Source organism: Trichosurus vulpecula, chromosome 6 (genome assembly GCF_011100635.1).
Source record: "Trichosurus vulpecula isolate mTriVul1 chromosome 6, mTriVul1.pri, whole genome shotgun sequence".
Taxonomy (NCBI): Eukaryota; Metazoa; Chordata; class Mammalia; order Diprotodontia; family Phalangeridae; genus Trichosurus; species Trichosurus vulpecula.
In genome coordinates this window covers 230,771,412-230,790,123 of record NC_050578.1, presented here as the reverse complement: position 1 = coordinate 230,790,123, position 18,712 = coordinate 230,771,412, and the positions used below count along the sequence as shown (strand labels likewise).

Genomic DNA, 18,712 nt, shown 5'->3' with positions numbered 1-18,712 from the left:
GAGAATGACAACAATGATACCACATACCAAATTTTGTGGGATGCAGCCAAAGCAGTACTTAGGGAAAAATTTGTATCTCTTAATGCATACATCAATAAGAGAGAGAAAGAGCTGATCCATGAATTGGTCATGCAACTAAAAAAAAACTAAAAAAAGAAAAAAAGAAAAAGAAATCCCTAATTAAACATCAAAATGGAAATCCTGAAAATCAAAAGAGAGATTAATAAAATTGAAAGTAAGAAAACCATTGAACAAACAAACAAAACTAGGAGCTGGTTTTATGGAAAAAAACCAATAAAACAGATAAATCATTGGTTAATTTAATTTTAAAAAGAAAGAAGAAAAACAAATTACTTGTATCAAAAACTAAAAGGTGAATGCACCACCAATGAAAATGAAATTAAAGCAATTACCAGAAGTCATTTTGCCCAATTACAGGCCAGTAAAACTGACAATCTAAGTGAAGTGGATGAATAGTTACAAAAATATAAATTGCCCAGGTTAACAGAAGAGGAAATAGAGTACATAAATAACCCTATCTTAGAAAAAGAAATTGAGCAGGTCATCAAAAAGCTCTTTAAGAAAAAATCCTCAGGACCACATGGATTCACAAATAAATTCTACCAAACATTTAAGGAACAAAATTTAATCTCAATGCTACATAAACTACTTGAAAAAATAGGCAAAGAAGGAGTCTTTTATGACTTTTGACATAAGATCATGTCTTTTATGACACAAACATGGTTTTGATACCTAAACCAGGGAGAGCAAAAGCAAAGAAATAATATTGCAGATCAATTTCCTTAATTAATATCTATTCAAAAAGTTTTAATAAAATATTAGCAAGTAGATTACAGCAATATATCACAAAGATCTTACCTTATGACCAGGCAGGATTTTTTCCAGGAATACAGGGCTAGTTCAATATTGGGAAAATTATCAGAATAATTAACCATATTAATAACAATAACAACAAAAATTATATGATTATATTAATAGATACAGAAAAAGCCTTCAACAAAATACAATGACCATTTATATTAAAAAATACTAGAAAACATAGAAATCATTGGAGCTTTTCTTAAAATGATAAGGAGTATCTATCTAAAAAAAGAAAAGAGAGCAAGCATTATCTGTAAACTTGAAGCCTTCCCAATAAGATTAGGCATGAAACAAGGATGTCCATTATCGCCACTATTATTCAATATTGTACTATAGAAATGAGACAAGGAAAAGAAATTGAAGGATTAGAACTAAGCAATGAGGAAATAAAACTTTCATTTTTCGAAAATTATGTGGTGGTATACTTAGAAAACCCTAGAGAATCAACTAAAAAAAAGTTGAAATAATTAACAACTTCAGCAAAATTGCAAGATATAAAATAAGCCCACATAAATCATCAGCATTTCTGTATACTACCAACAAAACCCAGCAGCATGAGATAGAAAGAGAAATTTCATTTAAAATAGCTGCAGACAATATAAAATACATGGGAGTCTGTCCATCTGCTAGGACAAATCCACTGATTATACTAACACAATTACAAAATACTTTTCACACAAATAAAGACAGATCTAAACAAATGGAGAAATATTAATTGCTCACAGGTAGGCTGAGCCAAAATAATAAAAATGACAATTATACCTAAGTTAATTTACTTATTATATTGCTAATGTATTTTTTTTGCTTGATGGGAAGATCTTTCCCATCCATTAATAGGCCCATGTGACCTACTTAAGTCACATGGAAGCCTAAGTCACATGAGCCTGGGTCACAAGGGTTGCGATGCCCTCTGACCCTGAAGAAGGGTATATATACTCTGAGGTTAGCATTTTGTTTTGGGGCTCACTTATGGGAAGACTGCTCATGTGGTGTAGTCAGATGAGACTCTGAGTAGCTGTTAAGGAGCCCTCTGGCTTTGAAAATCCAAATGTTGGTGCTTCTCTCTCTAGTAATTATGTATTTAAAATTAAATTTAAATTTAAATTTAAAAAATATTGACAATTAGTCATAGTGATGAGGGCACAGTCTCTGGGAACCCCTTGAACCCTTGAACTCGCCTTGAATCTTCCCTCCAATCTTCTGGCCTTGACCTGAGGCTATAACCATTAGGCCCAAATGTCTACCTTGCCCAGCCCTCTATTGTCCAGCTGTTTCCCACCCTTAATCCTGTTTCCCATTCTTAACCCTGATCAAAATATCTATACCCTAGCTCTGTTACCCTAGCCCTTTATTGTCTTCAGCTATTTCCCCACTCTGGAGTCTGACCTCATCCCAGTCCCTTCAAGCTCCTCCTTAGACTCCTCCTCAAGTCCCTCCATAGACCCCTCCTCTGGTCACCCCAGACCACCCCTCAATCCCTCCCACAATCTTTGTGTATATAATCTCCATCTTGCCTCCATGAAGGTGGTCAGATCCAATCTAGCTCAGATTGATCTGGCCCACTTTCCTTACAGGCGTCACAAGGGGTGGGATCTCTTGGGGTAGGCCTATTTGGCTAACTCTTAATAAACCTTATCTTTTCCCTTGGCTGAGAAAGCTTGAGTCGAATTCTTTCGGCAGGATCTGGTGTGTCCGTACTTTGGGGTGTCGAGCACCCCTCACCCCAAACCCTCTTCAATAGAAACCACAGAATAACTACCAATCTAATGCAACACTTTTGTCGTATGATAACTGTCCTTCATGATGACAGGAGCTCTCACTTAAACAACCTTCAAACTTAGAACAAAAGGTTGGCACAATATACATGTAAATTACCAAGAGGCAGTGAAGTATAATACAGTGGAAAGAGGTCTTGACTTGTAATAAGGAGACCTGAGTTTGGATCCCAGCTCTAACACTTAATTGGCTTCTTCCTCTATAAAATGAGGATAATAAGTCTTTTAAAGGCAGAGCACTATAGTCACGGGCAATGTCATTGAGACTCTTCAAAAATGAAGGTTGAACAACAACAATATCATAGTAGAGTCAGAGAACATGTGTTCAAGTCTCAGATCTGCTACTTACAAACTGGGTGACTCTGCTTCAACTTTACGGGCTTCACTTTATTCATCTGTAAAATGAGGCCACATGTGACCTCGAGGCCACAGGTTCCCCACCCCTGATAGGCAAATTCTCAATGTTAGATGGATCTTAGTTGCTCCCTATGTCTATCTGCACTGGTGAAAAAAATATGTACTTGACTGGTTCCTGGTTTCCTTTCTTTTCAGAGTGGTACATGAGATTAGATTATCATTAAATAATAACTGACATTGATTAAGCTCTTTATAAACCTTTCATGTGCATTATCTCATTTGATCTTTTCATCAACCCTACTTAAGCAACAGATATTACCATCTCCAGTTTACAAATGAGGAAACTGAGGTCCACAGAGAAATAGTGATTTACCCAGGGAAACATGTCTAGTAAATGGTTAGGTCAGGACTTGAACCCAGGTGTTCTAACTCCAAGCCCTCTACTCAGGGTAGGAGATAGAGCACTGCACTTGGAAGCCCAGAGACTTTGGTTCAAGTCCCACCTCTCACATATCAGCTCTATGATCCTGGGCAGGATCTTTCTAGGTTTCAGTTTCCACATCTATACAATCGAAAAGTTAGACCTCTAAGGTTCCTTTCAGCTCTAAATCTTTGATCCCATAATAAATGCCAAGATAACACCCTTTAACCTTAGTCTCAAAAACCACTTAAATCTGATTGAGCTAACTAGTCCCTACAGAGAACAGGATGACAGGGAATATTTGTGTGAAATCCAACAAGAGGTTGAAAATTTTCAATAGTGGAATGACTGAACAAATTGTGGTGTATGATTTAGTTTTCAACATTCACTTCCATAAGATTTTGAGTTTTAAATTTTATCTCCCTCCTTCTCCTCACCACTCCCCAAGATGGCATGCAATCTGATATAGGCTCTACTTATGTATTCATATTAAACGTATTTTCACATTAGTCACGACGTAAAGAAGAATTAGAACTAATGAGAAGAACCATGAGAAAGAAGAAACAAAACAAAACAACAGAAGAAAAGACAGAGCAAATAGTATGCTTCCATCTGCATTCAGACTCCAGAGTTCTTTCTCTGTATGTGGATAGCATTTTCCATTGTGAGTCTTTTGGAGTTGTCTTAGATCCTTGCATTTCTGAGATGTCATTTAAATATTATAAATACCCAAATTAACCACAAAGTACTTGTGAAGGAAGATGCTATCTGCATTCAGAAAAAGAACTGATAAATAGAAATATGTATAGAATGTTTTACATATATGTATATGTGTGTATACATATGCATTGCTAACTAAGGTGGGACTTTCTTACTATTTTAGAATGATTAATTAAATGTCTTTGATTGAGCCTTACTAGGTGCAAAGCCCCAGGCCCAAACTCCTATCTACCAGGTGCTAAGCCTATGTGAGCATGAAACCCTCAGGGTCCTAAGGGGAGTTGCTAAGACCAGAGCCAATAGTAGGAGCCTGAGCTGTGGTCACTCAGATGAGGTTTGATGATGGCTAAAGAGTGTATAAAAAGAAAGAACAGAGCTATTTGCTTGAGGATCTCACTCCTGGACACTGGGGACACTGGGCAGCCACTCTAAGAGACACCCAGCTGAACTCAGATGTTGATGGTTTCTTGGTAACTATAAATTGTATTTAGTCTGTTTATAAATGTATGTTTGTAATTTGTTTGTATTTGCTCTGAAGTTCAGGGTGCTGGCTTTTTCACCTGAACTAAGTGAATGATATTTGTATGTTGGATTGAAATAAGATTGTTAACCCCTTAACGTTGCTTTCCTTAGTAAAGCAGATCAAAAGAACCTGTGCTGGCAGCATCCTTGTTGTTGGGCTTGTGTTGGTCTTTCACCCCCACAGCAGCAGCTAGCCGAATTGTTGCAACAACATATGTACATGCATATATAATTACATACATATTTGTGTCTAATGGAAGCCATCTCTACGGCAGGGAGTGGAAGAGGAAAGGAAAAAAAAGGAAAAAAATCCAGCAAGTTACATGATAACTTTGTTATACATTTAAAAGGAATAGCACGTTGTATATAATAGATTTCCAGTTTCATGTACAATCATCTTTTTTTTTTTTTGCTACTCTATGTTATGGAAGTACTTGTTTTATTTCTTAAGTTCAGAAAAAAGTAAATAATTTTTAAAAAAAGAAAAGAAAAGAAGCCAATTGTTTGTCCAGTTATGGCCAGACATGGCCAAACAATATATGAGGTCAGGAACTGGACCTGATTTCAATGACATAGACAACTCCCAGTTGAAGAATTCCCCCAACCAATGCAGGTTGATGGCTTTTCTGCAATTTATATTCTTAGACAGCTGCTTAAAACATGGAGAAATCAAGTCACTTTCCCAGGGATCAGAGAGTCAGTACACATCAGGAGTCAGCATTGAACATGTCTTACTGACCCTGAAACCAGTTCTCTTTGCTCTGTTCTGCAGAGTGTTGAATAAAAAATGGCTGTGATGGATTTTCTCCCAATGACCTGAATGATTTTTTTTTAAAGCTGCCCTTTGGTAGTCTGAAGGTTCTCCAAAAAGCACTTTCTAGACAACAATCCTATATTATCCCTATTTTACAGATGAGTAAAGTGAGTCTCAAAGAAGAGAAATGACTAACCCAGGGTTGTTCTATTCACAAGTATCAGAGAGAGGATTTGAGCTCAGGTCCCTAGAGTCTAAGTCCAGCATTTTTTTCGTACCTTGAAAATAACCTGTGACCCCATTATAGGTGCTGAAAGAGTGTATGGACAAGGCATTCAGTTTGTGGTCACTTGCATTTTTGTGCAAGGTCAATATGTTTTCTCTTCACAAGTGTTTAGAAAACACACACACAATGTGATATTGCATCTTTTTTTTCTGTATTGTTCAGTGACTAATGGAAAATGGATACCTTTTGCTGATTCCAACTCTAAAAAGTCAAATTACCAACTAATCTACTTGGAAAACATTTACAGTTGAAAGACTGTGAGCAAGGGTCTTTCTGCACAGACTAAGAGATCTGCAGTTTCATCATAATCAAGTCATCTTTCACTGCTTCCTTAGCTACTCTAAAATTATCTTCCAATCTGCAGAGATTGCACAAAAGCGTGACAGTCTGACCTTGAGACATCTTGTGGCCAGCAGAAACAGGGAGGCATCCACGCTGAATAGCCAGACCCAGTCCTGTCGAGAAATGTTTTCAATGTTCTGTTTTCTGTCATCAGTTTTCCTTAGCTTCTGTATTTGCAGGCTTGGATTCTCCCTCTGCCTCTCCCCGGCTTTCCCCTATAGAACCGCTTAACCTTCTGTTTGCCCACTGCATTGTGTTCTATAATGCACCTGTTGTATAGTTCATGGGTCAACTTCCTTTCATGTCATCAACCCAGGTTTCCTTCTCATAACTCTCTTCCATGGAGAGGGCATCAAAGTCTCACTCCCCAAGGATACCACCCTTACCCCTACTCATAGACACGTGCAGAATGTGGACCAAGTGGGCAGTACTAAACCACCTTATGCAATTCCATGCTCCTATTGAATCCATTCTATCCCTAATAATCACCTCCAGACCCCTAGTCCCTTCTCTTCTCCTAGTCCATTAGTCTTCTGGCTTCATTTGCCTCTCTACCAGGTCGACTGGTAGATGTTTTTGTAAGCAACCTTATCTTCCGTTCCTCTTTGCCAAACCATAGTCCTGGGCAAACCTCATTAACGGCTCTCTTCATTCATGTATTTGAGTTACTAAGTGTTCCTCTAAGAGAAGCCATAAAACCAGTCAAATGATTCTAATACAAATTCATACTATGCAACCTCTGCTGGGCCCTCTCTTCTGCTTTATCTCTAGGTCAGATTCCCTCAGGTCTACCTCTACGGCTGTTCCAAACCTTTCTCTTTCTACACAGCTCCTGAACTTTACCTTGTATTCAGTCATTTTCTAGTCCTGTCACTCTTCCTGACCTCATTTGGGGTTTCCTTGGCAAAGATCCTGGAATGGTTCGCCATTTCCTTCTCCAGCTCATTTACAGATGAGACAACTGAGGCAAACTGGGGTAAGAGACTTGCTAGTAAGTGTCTGAGGTTGGATTTGAACTCAGATCTCCCTGACTCCAGGCAAAGCACTTTACCCACTTCACCGCCTAGCTGCCTCCTGACTATCCCTATTGGTAATAGGAGTTTCCTTTTTCTTTTTTTTTCCTCAATTGTTGAGGGAGAAGGAGAAGGGAGTAAATGAGGATCTGAAAATAAAATTTAATTCTTAAAAATGCTGGAAAAAAAAGAAGAAAAGAGAAAAAGCAGAAGATATAAAATGGACAGCAGAGGAGCAGAGGGGACCAGGGTAAAGGAAATGGAAAAATGACGGTAATCCAAGGCTTCTCAACCAATGAATCATCCCCACTTAACAGATGGAGAAACTGAAATTCAAGGTCACTGTGAGTAATAGAGCCAGAGCTTAAAGGCTGTTAGACAATAGGATTTTGAGGAGATTATTTAGTGAAATCCTCAGGTTTTACGTTTTAGAAATAGGTCCAGAAGGGTTAAGTGATTTGCCCAAAGTTCAAATAGTAGGATTTGTTTTTGTTCTTTTTTGGGATAGGAAAGGTAGAGTTAGGGTAGGTAGGTGTTGAAGTACAAAGTGCCAAGTTTAGAGTCAGGAAGACTCATCTTTCTGAGTTCAAATCTGGCCTCAGATGCTTACTAGCTGTGTGACCCTCAGCAAGTCATTTAACCCTATATTTGCCTCAGTTTCCCCATCTGTAAAATGAGCCGAAGAAAGAAATGACAAACCACTCTAGGATCCAAGAAAACCCCAAATGGGGTCACGAAGAGTCGGAAATGACTGAACAATAACCACAAGGCAGTAGGGGAGATAATTGAGCTCAGTCCTGAGAGTCAGGAAAGTGGGGTGGAGAGGGGAGGGGTGCTGGAGAAGATAAACACTTAGGTAGCCTGATGTCATCCTCAAAACAGAGAAGGTTCTAGGAGGAACCACTCAATCAGAGAGAGGAGCCCTGGGGGCAGAGAGTGAGAAGCAGAGGAAGAGGGTGAATTTCCAGGTTGAGGAGGCTCATCCCCTGGGCAGTACCAAAGAAAGCATTGCACTTGAAGTCGGGCCCAAATCCTGGTTCTGACATTGTGGACGGAGCAAATGTCTCTGGAGTCAGAGGACCTGAGTTTGAATTCCACCTCTGTAGCTTACAAGCTCTGTAAGACCTTGGAGAAATCAATTAACTTCCCTAAACCCCAGTTTCTCCATCAATAAAATAAGAGAGCTGGACCGGATAGCTTCTCAGGTCCTTTCCAGTTCTAGATCTATGACCCTTTTAAGTCATCTGACATCTAGGAGCCTCAGTTTCATCGTCTGCAAAATGATGATAGTAGTAGAATTGAGGGCAGGAATTGCTCATCATTTTTTATCTTTGAATCTCTAGCATTTTGCCTCCAATATGGTTGGCCCTTAATAAATGCTTGTTAAATCCAATTGTGATAATAACATTTGTGCTTCCACCCTCAAAGAGATTATAGTAGGGAAAGCGTTTTGTAAACTTTAAAGCGTTAGGTAAACCACCCCAAGTGGTCCCACTAGACACCTAGATGCCATACCTAGCTCTGCACCAATCAATTGGGCTTCTTACTCATTTAAAATTTAAGAAGAAGTAGAAGGCATTTTGGTTCCAAGACCAGTAATCATTTGCTTCAAATGAAAAAGGGACTGGAGGAGTCTTGCTTGGTGAATGAAGAAAATGCGGACTTTTAGGAATGAGGACGGGCCCGAGACAGATTGGAGGGATGAGTTTCGCCTCTTTGCAGGGCTCAAGCCCATCCATCACCTGTATGACAATGTGATGTATTGTGTGTTGCTGTATTGGGCCCCCATTTTTGGGTACCCCAGTTGGCCATCTGGGGCATGTCTCTTCTAAGAATATGCAGTGTCTCATCTTCATTACTGTCTGAGCAAACACTGTAACATTCCTCTGGGTAATTCTGTTCAGCTACACCAAGCCTGGGATTCCCCTCATTGTTGGAAGATGAAGTCAACAGGACTCCTTGTTTAGACTTAACAGCTTTGGAAAAGGAACAAATACCCACCTGGGACCCCATCATAGACCCTAACGACCAAACCAATTAGCCTTGGAAAATGAAGGCCTGAGCTTCTTTACTTATGAGGTCACGGAAGTGACCTCATAGGTTGTCTATCCAACCCCCTCACTTTACAGATGAGGAAACCGAGGTCCAGAGTTTCAGAGACGTGCCTGAGTCACTGTCTTAGGCCAAACTGTTCAGTACGGGTGCAATAAAGGGGTTGGAGGTTATGTCTATGAACATACATGTGACCTGAGCTGGTACTAACCTTCCTCGCTAGGGAAGGGAAGAGAACAAGCATTTATTAAGTGCCTACTATGTGCCAAGCACTGTGCTAAGCATTTCACAATTATTATGTCATTTTTGATCCTGATAACAACCTTGGCAGGTAGGTGCTTTATTATCCCCATTTTATGGTTGAGAAAAGAGACAGAGAGAGGTTAAGTAACTTGCCCAAAGTCATACAGCTAGTAACAAGTCCGAGTCCACATTCTAACTCAGCTCTTCCTGACTCCAGGCCCAGTGCTCGAACTACTACATCACTTAACCCCGGGTGTAAGCAACTATTCCAATGAAATCACAGCTATCCCACTTTCCTGGGTGAACTTAACAAAGTATTGACAGGCTTCCTAGAAGAACAAGGTTAGTGCTTTCTCTGTTTCCCTTTGCTGGAAATTATTTGCATAAGTCGGTGAACTAAACTGCTACTTTGAAAACATTAGAAGAAGAAAGTGCTTTTTGAGAAGAGGAGCACAGGGTTTTCTACATGTACTTTGGACAGCTACAAATCCATGCCTCTCTCTATATCACATTGTACCTTACATTAAGATGGATGTCTACAAGGGCTAGCCAACACACTTTCTCTAACGCTATCCTGGAAGGCAGGAAGCTGTCAATAGGAACGACAAATTCCTATTTTCTGAGTCACACTGGATTATAGTCAGGGGGCCTAGGTCTGAGTGCTCAGCTCTATGCCCTTGTGATCTCGAGCAAGTAAACTTCATTTCTCTGCATCTCAGTTTTCCTCATTTGTAAAACAGTGAATCCTATTTGCAGTACTTACCCCCAAGGTTGTTCTGAAGACCAAAGTGGGGAAATGTGTGAGAAGAAATTTGTGAATAAGTATTACTATGATTTGGGTTAATATAGCTTTTAATATTTTATAGTCAATCAGTCAATAAATATTTATTAAGTACCTACTATGTGTCAGGCATTATGTTAAGCATTAGGGATACAAAGAAAGACAAAAACCATCTCTGTTTGCAAAGACCTCACAGTCTAATGGAGAAGACAACATGCAAACAACTATGTATAAACACACCACACAGGATAAATTAAAGGCAATCGCCAGAGGCAAAGCACTAGAAGTAAGGGAGACTGAGAAAAGTTTCCTGTGGAGGGTGAGCTTTTTAGTAAGACTTGAAGGAGCCAGGAAAGCCAAGAGGTAGAAATGTGGGTACGGGGATAGAGAATACTAGGTATAAGATACAACCAGTGAAAATGCTCTGAGTTGAGAGTTTCTGGTCTAAGGAATAACAAGAAGGCCAGTGTCCCTGGATCTCAGAGTATGGAGTGGTGTGTGTGTGTGTGTGTGTGTGTGTGTGTGTGTGTGTGTGCGTGTGTGTGTGTGTATGTAAGGCATAAGAAGATTGGAAGGCAGGGAATGGGGAGAAGTAAGTTATGAAGGGCTTCGAATGACAGAGGATTTTATACTTGATTTTAGCGGAGACAGGGAGACATTGGAATTTATTGAATATGGGGGTGACCTGGTCAGACCTGTGCTTTAGTGGGAAATTGGTCATAATGTATATGCTATTCTGTACACACTATTTAGCTAGAACTAAGGGCCCTGGAGGGTATCGACAGATAAATTAAAATATGGTGGCTTATCTTGGCCATCAGGTTTTATAGTAGCAGGCATCAGGCAGAGAGAAAGCTTTTAGAAAGGCAAGGGCTACGGGCTCTAGGGGCCATGAGAGGCTGATGGCAGTGATAGCAAACAGCAGAGAAGAAGAGCTGAGTATAACTATTTTCTTTGAGAAGGTGCGACATGCCTAACATTCATACATCTGTTGCAGCCAAGGTTGGATAATTAAATTAAATTAAAGTCAATGAGGATTTATGAAGCACGTGCTATTACGGAGTGGGGAGGAAGATGACTGCAAAACGAGATTGTCACATTGGTCTCTGTAGCTGTAGAAGAGAGTCAAATGCTTGCATCATCTGTAGAATTTAAGAAATAATCCCCAAGCACCAAGAGCAAGCCATGCTGTAAGAATGATTTCTTCCTTCTTGAACCATCCAGGTGGGTGATAGGTACAATAGTCCATATAAAACACTTTTCTGTGCTGTTATAGAAACTAGCCTCTTTCTAACTATGTCTTAGACATAGGGGGTGATGGTGCTGGAGCGCTGAACAGAAGCATCAAATGGTAATGGATCAAAACTTCCTTCCCTTTTCTTGACTATTTAACAATACAAACATTAATCCCTCTAAAGTTTATAGTCTTTGGGTGTGGCCTTTTGACTGAGTTCAAGTTTTATAGAACAAATATTTTTATTAAGGGGATTTGTTCTGTGAAGTTTGGATTCAGTCAAAGGGCCGCACTTGAGAACCTAGAAGGCCACATGTGGCCTTGAGGCTGCAGGTTCCCCACTCCTGGCTCTATCCTCATTGCCCTCACTTCTTCTCCTTCCACTCAATAGCTGACCCTTGGAAATTTGTCTTCTGACTTTTATCACTCAACTGCGAATCCAGAGTTACCAACAATCTCTTTACTGTCAAACCCAATGGACTTTCCTCAGTCCTCATTCTTCTTGATATCTCTGCTGCATTAACTTTATTGACTGCCCTTTCTTCTCTGGATATTTTCTCCTCCAGGTTTTCATGATACCAACTCTCTCCAGGTTCTTCTACCTCCTGCCTATCCACTCCTCAATCACCTTTGCTGTCTCATCATCCCTTGCACGTCCCCTTTCTATGGGTGTTCCTCAATGTTCTGTCCTAGTCCCTCTTTTCTCTTTATAGCCTCATCAATTCCCATGAGTTTGATTGTTAGTTATATGCAGAGGACTCCCAGATCTACATAACCAATCATTTGACTCCCCTAAGTGTGAGTCCTGCATCACCACCTGCCCATTGGACATTTCAGATGACTCATTAAAACACTATCTTACTCTAGGGATTCCTTAATTATCAAAAGATCATAGATTTAGAGCTGAAAGGCATTAGACATTCCTCACTTTCAGGCGCTCTGTGGACTGGCTGAATTGGCCTTCCTGCTATTCCTCACATACCGTCCTCCATCTCTAATCTCACCTTTCCGCTGGCTGTGTCCCATGACCGAAATGTTCTCTCTTTTACCTCCATCTCATAAAATCCCGTTTCCTTCAAGATGCACCACCCTCTACGGCAGGCCTGCACAACATAAGGCCCATGGCCTGTGTGTGGTATGCTGTACAGGCTTGTTTTACTTATTCCCAGGCCACCCCAAATCATTTGGTGGGCCACAAATGGTCCACGGGCAGTACGCTGTGCAGGCCTGTATTTATATCCTCTACATCTTTCGTGGGCCACCCAAAATCTTTTCTCAGGCCACAGGCTGTGCAGTCCTGCTCTACAGAAAGCCTTTCTTGATCTCTTCCTGCCCCCAATGGCTAGTGTCCTCCTTCCCAAACTACTTTGTAATTATTCTAAATATACTATATACATATATTCTAAATATACTTATATATGTTTCCCGTATTGAACAAAAGCCCCTTAAAAGCAATAGTTATTTCATTCTTTGTCTATATTTCCCCAGTTTCTAGTACATAGTGGACACAATAAATGCTTATTGCTTGATTATGATGTGATGATTGAAAGTGGATTATTTCTTTTTTTTTTTTTTAGAAAGAGGGGTTCTGGACCTACTGTTTCTTTGATGAGGAAACACCCTGTCCCAATGCAGATCAGCAATTGTTCTGCACCACATCATCTTAGAGAGTTGTCCAGAGCAGAGAATTTAAGCAACTTGTCAATGGTCAAACAGTCTGAATATGTAAGAGGTAGGACTCGAACCCAGGTCTTCCTGGGTCCCCAAATCATATCACTTCTCCAGGTTTGCACAAACATGCTGTACTATTTACCCTCCTCCTTCTCCTTCACCTTTTCTTCTTCATCTATGATCTGATGACATGACAACCACTTCAACACTTGCTGAGTATTTTGCACTTTCAGATTTAATTTTCTTATAAAGATGCTCTCCTGTAAATTGAGTTGGGATGATGAATCCTTGCCAGCTTTCTGGATCTCTTTTCCTAATCTAACTTCAGATTTGCCACCCCAGCCCAACTTGCATTTGAGTTATTCAGTAGAGTTTTCTCTAGGATTCTTTTCTCTTCCCTCTGACCTTTTCCCCACCCCCCACCACCTCACTTTTTTCTTAATGCCCAATTAGAGACAGGTGGACATAGGCAGATGAGTGGGTGGGTGTGTTCAGCCCCTATAGTTTGTGAACCAGAGAAATGGGAGTGACCGGAAACAGTAAAAGTGCTTCTTTTGGTGTGTGGAAGACCTATATATATGAGTCCCATTTAGGGATCCTGCAGTTTAATTCAGCAGCCTCCTCTAGTTGACTCAGTGTTAACAGAGCATCAGCTGTTAAGCCAAGTTCTCTGAAGGAAGAACTTTTCCTCAGACATTCCTGGGTGAGTAGAATTTATTTTCTGTGGGTTTAATCAATATTTGAATATCAAGGAATTACTTGGGTGGTACAATTTCTTTCCAGTGGCATAATACCTTGGGACGTACATTAGCTAAATGGAAAATATGGCAAAGCAAAAGAAAGCCTTTGAAAATAATTCAATTTTGTATTTTGAGATGCTAAAATTTTTATAAGGCAGTAATCTAAAATCTATGAACGTTTGACATGAAGTATGTGGTGGTTCCTTGGTTGAAATTAGAAAATGAAATATTCTCATGAAGAATGATTTCAATAACCAAAGAAAGTTGATTTGCATTACTTTTCCTCCATCCTGCAGTCCCACATAGACAATGCTGGATTCAAAGGTAAAAAGAACTTGGTTTCTGCCAGGAGTGATTAATCTGAAGCCTGTGAACTTTTTTTGCAAATATATTTTGATAACCATATCTCAACATAATTAGTATTCTTTACAATCATCGGTCTTTTATTTTATGCATTTAAAAACATCTTTTTCTGAGAGAGGATCCATAAGCACTCTTAACACATCGGAGTTCTTGACACAAAAAATGTTAAGAAACTGATTTATACATTAGCATTACACAAGTACAACCTGAATCCTGAAGACATTTGTTTTTACATACCAGGTGTGAACCTTTCAAAAAAAATTGGTACCTTCCATTTTAAAGATATTTTATGGCCTCTTTCTAGTTCTTCCTCGTGTCATTTCTATGAGAATCCAAGGTCTTTTGAGGAACAGGGAAACAAAGCTGCCAGAAGGGTCTGAGATCACCGAGTGGCAAAGCCAGGGTCAGTAACCTTATGGCCATGTCCACCATTGCCTTACTGCCCTGATTAATACAGGACGACTCTTTTAGCATAGCTCAATCAGCAACAATTTTATGTTCTGTAAGATAGGATAGAATTAAAATGGACAGAACAGTCCATGCTTTCCAAGGTGGTCATTCAGGAATTCCATTTCTGTGTTCAACAAACAGCACAAAACTAAGCATTTTAAAAACTTACATAGAGCAATTACCATTGAAATGCTTATGATGTGGGTACAGGCAAGACAATCCCACGGATGGAAAAAGGTCATAAAAAATGGAGGAAGGATAGTGGAAAAGATGCTTTTGTCATTAAAACAAACAGGAAAAAAAATATAGACTCAGAAACTTACGTCTCTATTTCATAAATAAGTTGTATTTAGCTCTACAGTTTATTTCAAAAAAGGGCAATGTGAGGTTCAAGTGAGAAGATTGTGCAGAACACTTTGCAAACTTTAGATATCAGTCATCATTTCAGATAAGGTCAGCTGGATGGTACAGTGTATAGAGTGCTGGGCCTGGAGTCAGGAAGATCTGAGTTTGAATCTGGTCTCAGACACGTCCTAGCTGTGTGACCCCGAGCAAGTCACTTAACTCTGTTTACATCAGTTTTGTCATCTGTAAAATGAGCTGGAGAAGGAAATGGCAAATAACTCCAGTCGCCAAGAAAACCCAAATTGGGTCACAAAGAGTCAGACATGACTTAAAAAGTCATTGTCACCAAACACCTGGCAAACACTTGTTAGGAGTAGTTCAGGAAAACTAAACATTAGTTCAACAAAACCTCGTTAAGTTAGGCTAATTTTGAACTTGTGATCCTTGGGATAGAGGCTAAAGTTTACTGGCACAGAGGGGCAGGGGATTGCTTAGCAAATCAATTGTGAGGATAGTTTGCCTTATTAGGAGAACCAAAGTTTCAAGCATTTTAGAAGTCCCAGTTTGTAAGCACAGCATACATGTTGGCTACTTACTAGGTCTCCCACTGATGACCTGTCATCCCCAACATGATACAAGGAGTCTTTTTAAAATTATGTACAAATAATAGAAACCAGTTCTCCAAATATCTGTTTCTCTCTCTTCATGTCATTCTCCTATCATTGCTGGTGACCACAGGTGACATTTTTGACATCTGTTACTCATGTGACAAGATTGCTGCATTTTGTTCATTTTTTTTGTCTTAGTTCACATATCCTCTTCACCTCTCATATGTCTATCCTTTTTCTCAGTTCTGTTGTATCTCATGGTACCAGCATACACCCATGTTTGTTGATTTAATCATCTAGCCTGGGGCATTTAAGTTGTTCCGACTTGTCCACTACGTTGGAATTCCCATGATGAGCAGCCTTGTAAAATTATTTCCTCCTGCCCTTCTTCTGTATATGAAGTTATCATAGGTGGGCTCTTCTCAAACCTTGCTCTGTGTACTGACAGTTCTGCTTTTCCTGCTTATACGGGAAACCCAACCAGTATAACCAAGACAAATTTAACTTGCCAGGTGACTTCATTCTTAAGCTTCATGGTTGTTCTTTTGGAGGGTATATCTTCAAAAGTGGAGTTCTTGGAATTAAGGGCAGCTAGGTGGTAGAAGGCATGGAGTGCTGGAACTGGAGTCAGGAAGACATAAGTTCAAATCCCACCTCAGTCACTCTTTAGCTATGTGACCCCAGGTAAATCACAACTTTTTTCAGCCCTAGTATCCCCATCTGCAAAATGGGGTTACAGTGAAGATAAAATGAGATAACACTTGTGCAGTACTTTGCAGTCCTTAAAGTCCTATCATCATCATCATCATCATCATCATCATCATCATCATCATCATCGATCTTCATCGGGCATGAACAGTTTCAGAGCTCCTGTAAAATACCTAGAAGCATCTACTTGGTGTTATGTTAAAAAGTGAAATAAAGTTATCATAGGCAAGCTTTCCTCAAACCTTCCTCTGTGTGCTGGCAACCCTGCTCTTCTTACATATATAGGAAACCTAACCAATATACTCAAGAAAAATTCAACTTGCTAATTGACTTCATTCTTAAGCTGCATGATATGTATGTACTGTGAATGTATTTGTATGCATGTGTGTATTTGTGTGAGTGTGTATAGATATGTGTAAAAATGTTTAACTTGGATAGATTTTTTTGAAAATTTTAACATTTTAAAATTACATGTAAAAACAATTTTTAACATTTGTTTTTTTTTTTAAATTTTGAGTTCCCAATTCCCTCCCTTCCTCCCCCTCTCCTCCTTGAGAAGGCAAGCAATTTGATATAAATTATACATATATACTGGATAGATGTTTTAAAAACTATATGGAATTGCTTAAGTTGTAAATGTTCTTTTTTTCCTTTCCTTTTAGTGAAGATGGTTTTTGCAAGAGATGTGGCAAGAGCCATTGTGGTCTTGTATATAATTGGCTTCCTTACAACTGATGGAAAATCAGTTAAGTAAGTATTGTAGCCTGATTTGCTTTGCTGGTCAAGGGGGGCAACAGTTGTCTTTTACTTCATTCTGGAAAATGGGAAGGAGTGAGTGAAACAAATGATTTATGTTCTCTTTTTTTTTTTCCTCTGTCCACCTTTGTCTTGCTCTCCCCAGGAAGAGAGTCGTATCGGAAATACAACTGATGCACGATTGGGGTCAGTACCTAAATGAGAAAACCAGGTTGGCATGGCTGAAAAGGAAGCTCGCGGAGGTAACGGATCCCAATGAGATCCCCGGAGGGCCCCTTGAACCCTCTAACAATGTCCGGCTCCAAAAGAGGACAGACACCAGTCTGGTTGCAAACCAGGATCACCAACTAGCTTCAGGAGAAAAGACACTTTGGAAGACCAACAAGGCTGACGTGGACATACTGTCCAAAGTCAATCCCTACCTAGAATAGGTTCAGCAAGAAGTTTGGTCACTGTGGCCCAGGCCCCTGTGTCAAAACTGTCCATGCTGCTGATTGTCCTGGCTCTGTTGAAATGACCAAGGTCCATTGGTTGTCCTAGCCCCTGCGTGCAAACAACGATCCTCGCAGTTAGTTCACTTTATTGCCTGTTTTGATCCTATCTATCTATATTCATTTAAAAAGAACTTTCAATGATCCTATTTCTATAACTAATTCTTTTGAATGTATGTTTGTGGGCAACTTGTAAAGGAATAAAATTGTACTTTCAAACCTCTCTTCTACTTTACATTGACAAATAAAATGCTGCCAATGATACTGTCAAACATGAAACTTAGTATCTGTCATCATTCATGAGTATATTGTGTTATGACTGATGTCATAAAATGACAGGGCTGAAAAGGCCCTTAGAGGTCACCTAGACCAAGCACCTCTCTATGGGCTGGAGAAAACAGAGGCCCGGTGAACGTGGGTGGTTTTCCCAAGGCCATACAACGCGAAGTTGGAACTAGATCTTGGGTCTCTCACTTCCTGCTGTAATTCCCTTTCTACTATACCAGTCTGACTCATTTTCAACTGACTACTACAGTTAAAGCGCATAAGGTAGAAATTAATATATTTCTTATTTCTATTTTAATATATTAATTTAAAACATGTATTTTAACTGTTTCAATATTTTTAAATTATATGTATATAATTTTAGTTTTATATATAAATTAAAATTATACATACAAATATGTGTATATACATATGCATACACATACACATACAAATACATACACATAAACGTGCACATATACACATAATGTTAAGACAGCTAGGTGGAGCAGTGGATAGAGTGCCGGGCCTGGAGTTGAGAAGACTCATCTTCCTAAGTTCAAATCTGGTGTCAGACACTTACTAGCTACATTACCCCAGGCAAGTCACTTAACCTTATTTGCCTCAGTTTCCTCATCTGTAAAATAAACTGGAGAAGGAAATGTTAAACCACTTCAGAGTCTTTGCCAAGAAAATCCCATGTGGGGTCACGAGGAGTTGGACATGACTGAAACTACTGAAAAACTATAACAACAACATATTTATATTAAGAGAAATTGCATGGCACTGCGGAATGAGAGTAAGCCTCGAAGCAAGTAGGACCTGGATTCAAGTCGTGCCTCTGACACATACTGACTGTGTGACCCTGGGCAAGTCACTTAAACTTTATTTCAATGTTCTGTTCAACTCTCTAAGACTATAAGTTACAGAACAT

The 18,712-nt window shown here is 39.5% G+C and overlaps 1 protein-coding gene across 1 annotated transcript; it reads left to right on the top strand.

The window, feature by feature from the left end:
* The first annotated feature begins 13,094 nt into the window (after positions 1-13,094).
* Positions 13,095-17,454, top strand: PTH (parathyroid hormone). The gene is made up of 3 exons (XM_036765106.1): positions 13,095-13,114; positions 16,930-17,017; positions 17,169-17,454. The coding sequence occupies exons 2-3, from the start codon at positions 16,935-16,937 to the stop codon at positions 17,452-17,454; spliced, it is 369 nt and encodes a 122-aa protein (XP_036621001.1). The 5' UTR covers positions 13,095-13,114; positions 16,930-16,934.
* The last annotated feature ends 1,258 nt before the right edge of the window (positions 17,455-18,712 follow it).

What these genes read in the sequence shown, in the direction of transcription:
- PTH (XM_036765106.1), top strand. Translation starts at nt 16,935, where the DNA reads ATGGTTTTTGCAAGAGATGTGGCAAGAGCCATTGTGGTCTTGTATATA. An exon ending in ACTGATGGAAAATCAGTTAA is followed by an intron (nt 17,018 to 17,168) that starts GTAAGTATTGTA and finishes TGCTCTCCCCAG; the next exon opens with GAAGAGAGTCGTATCGGAAA.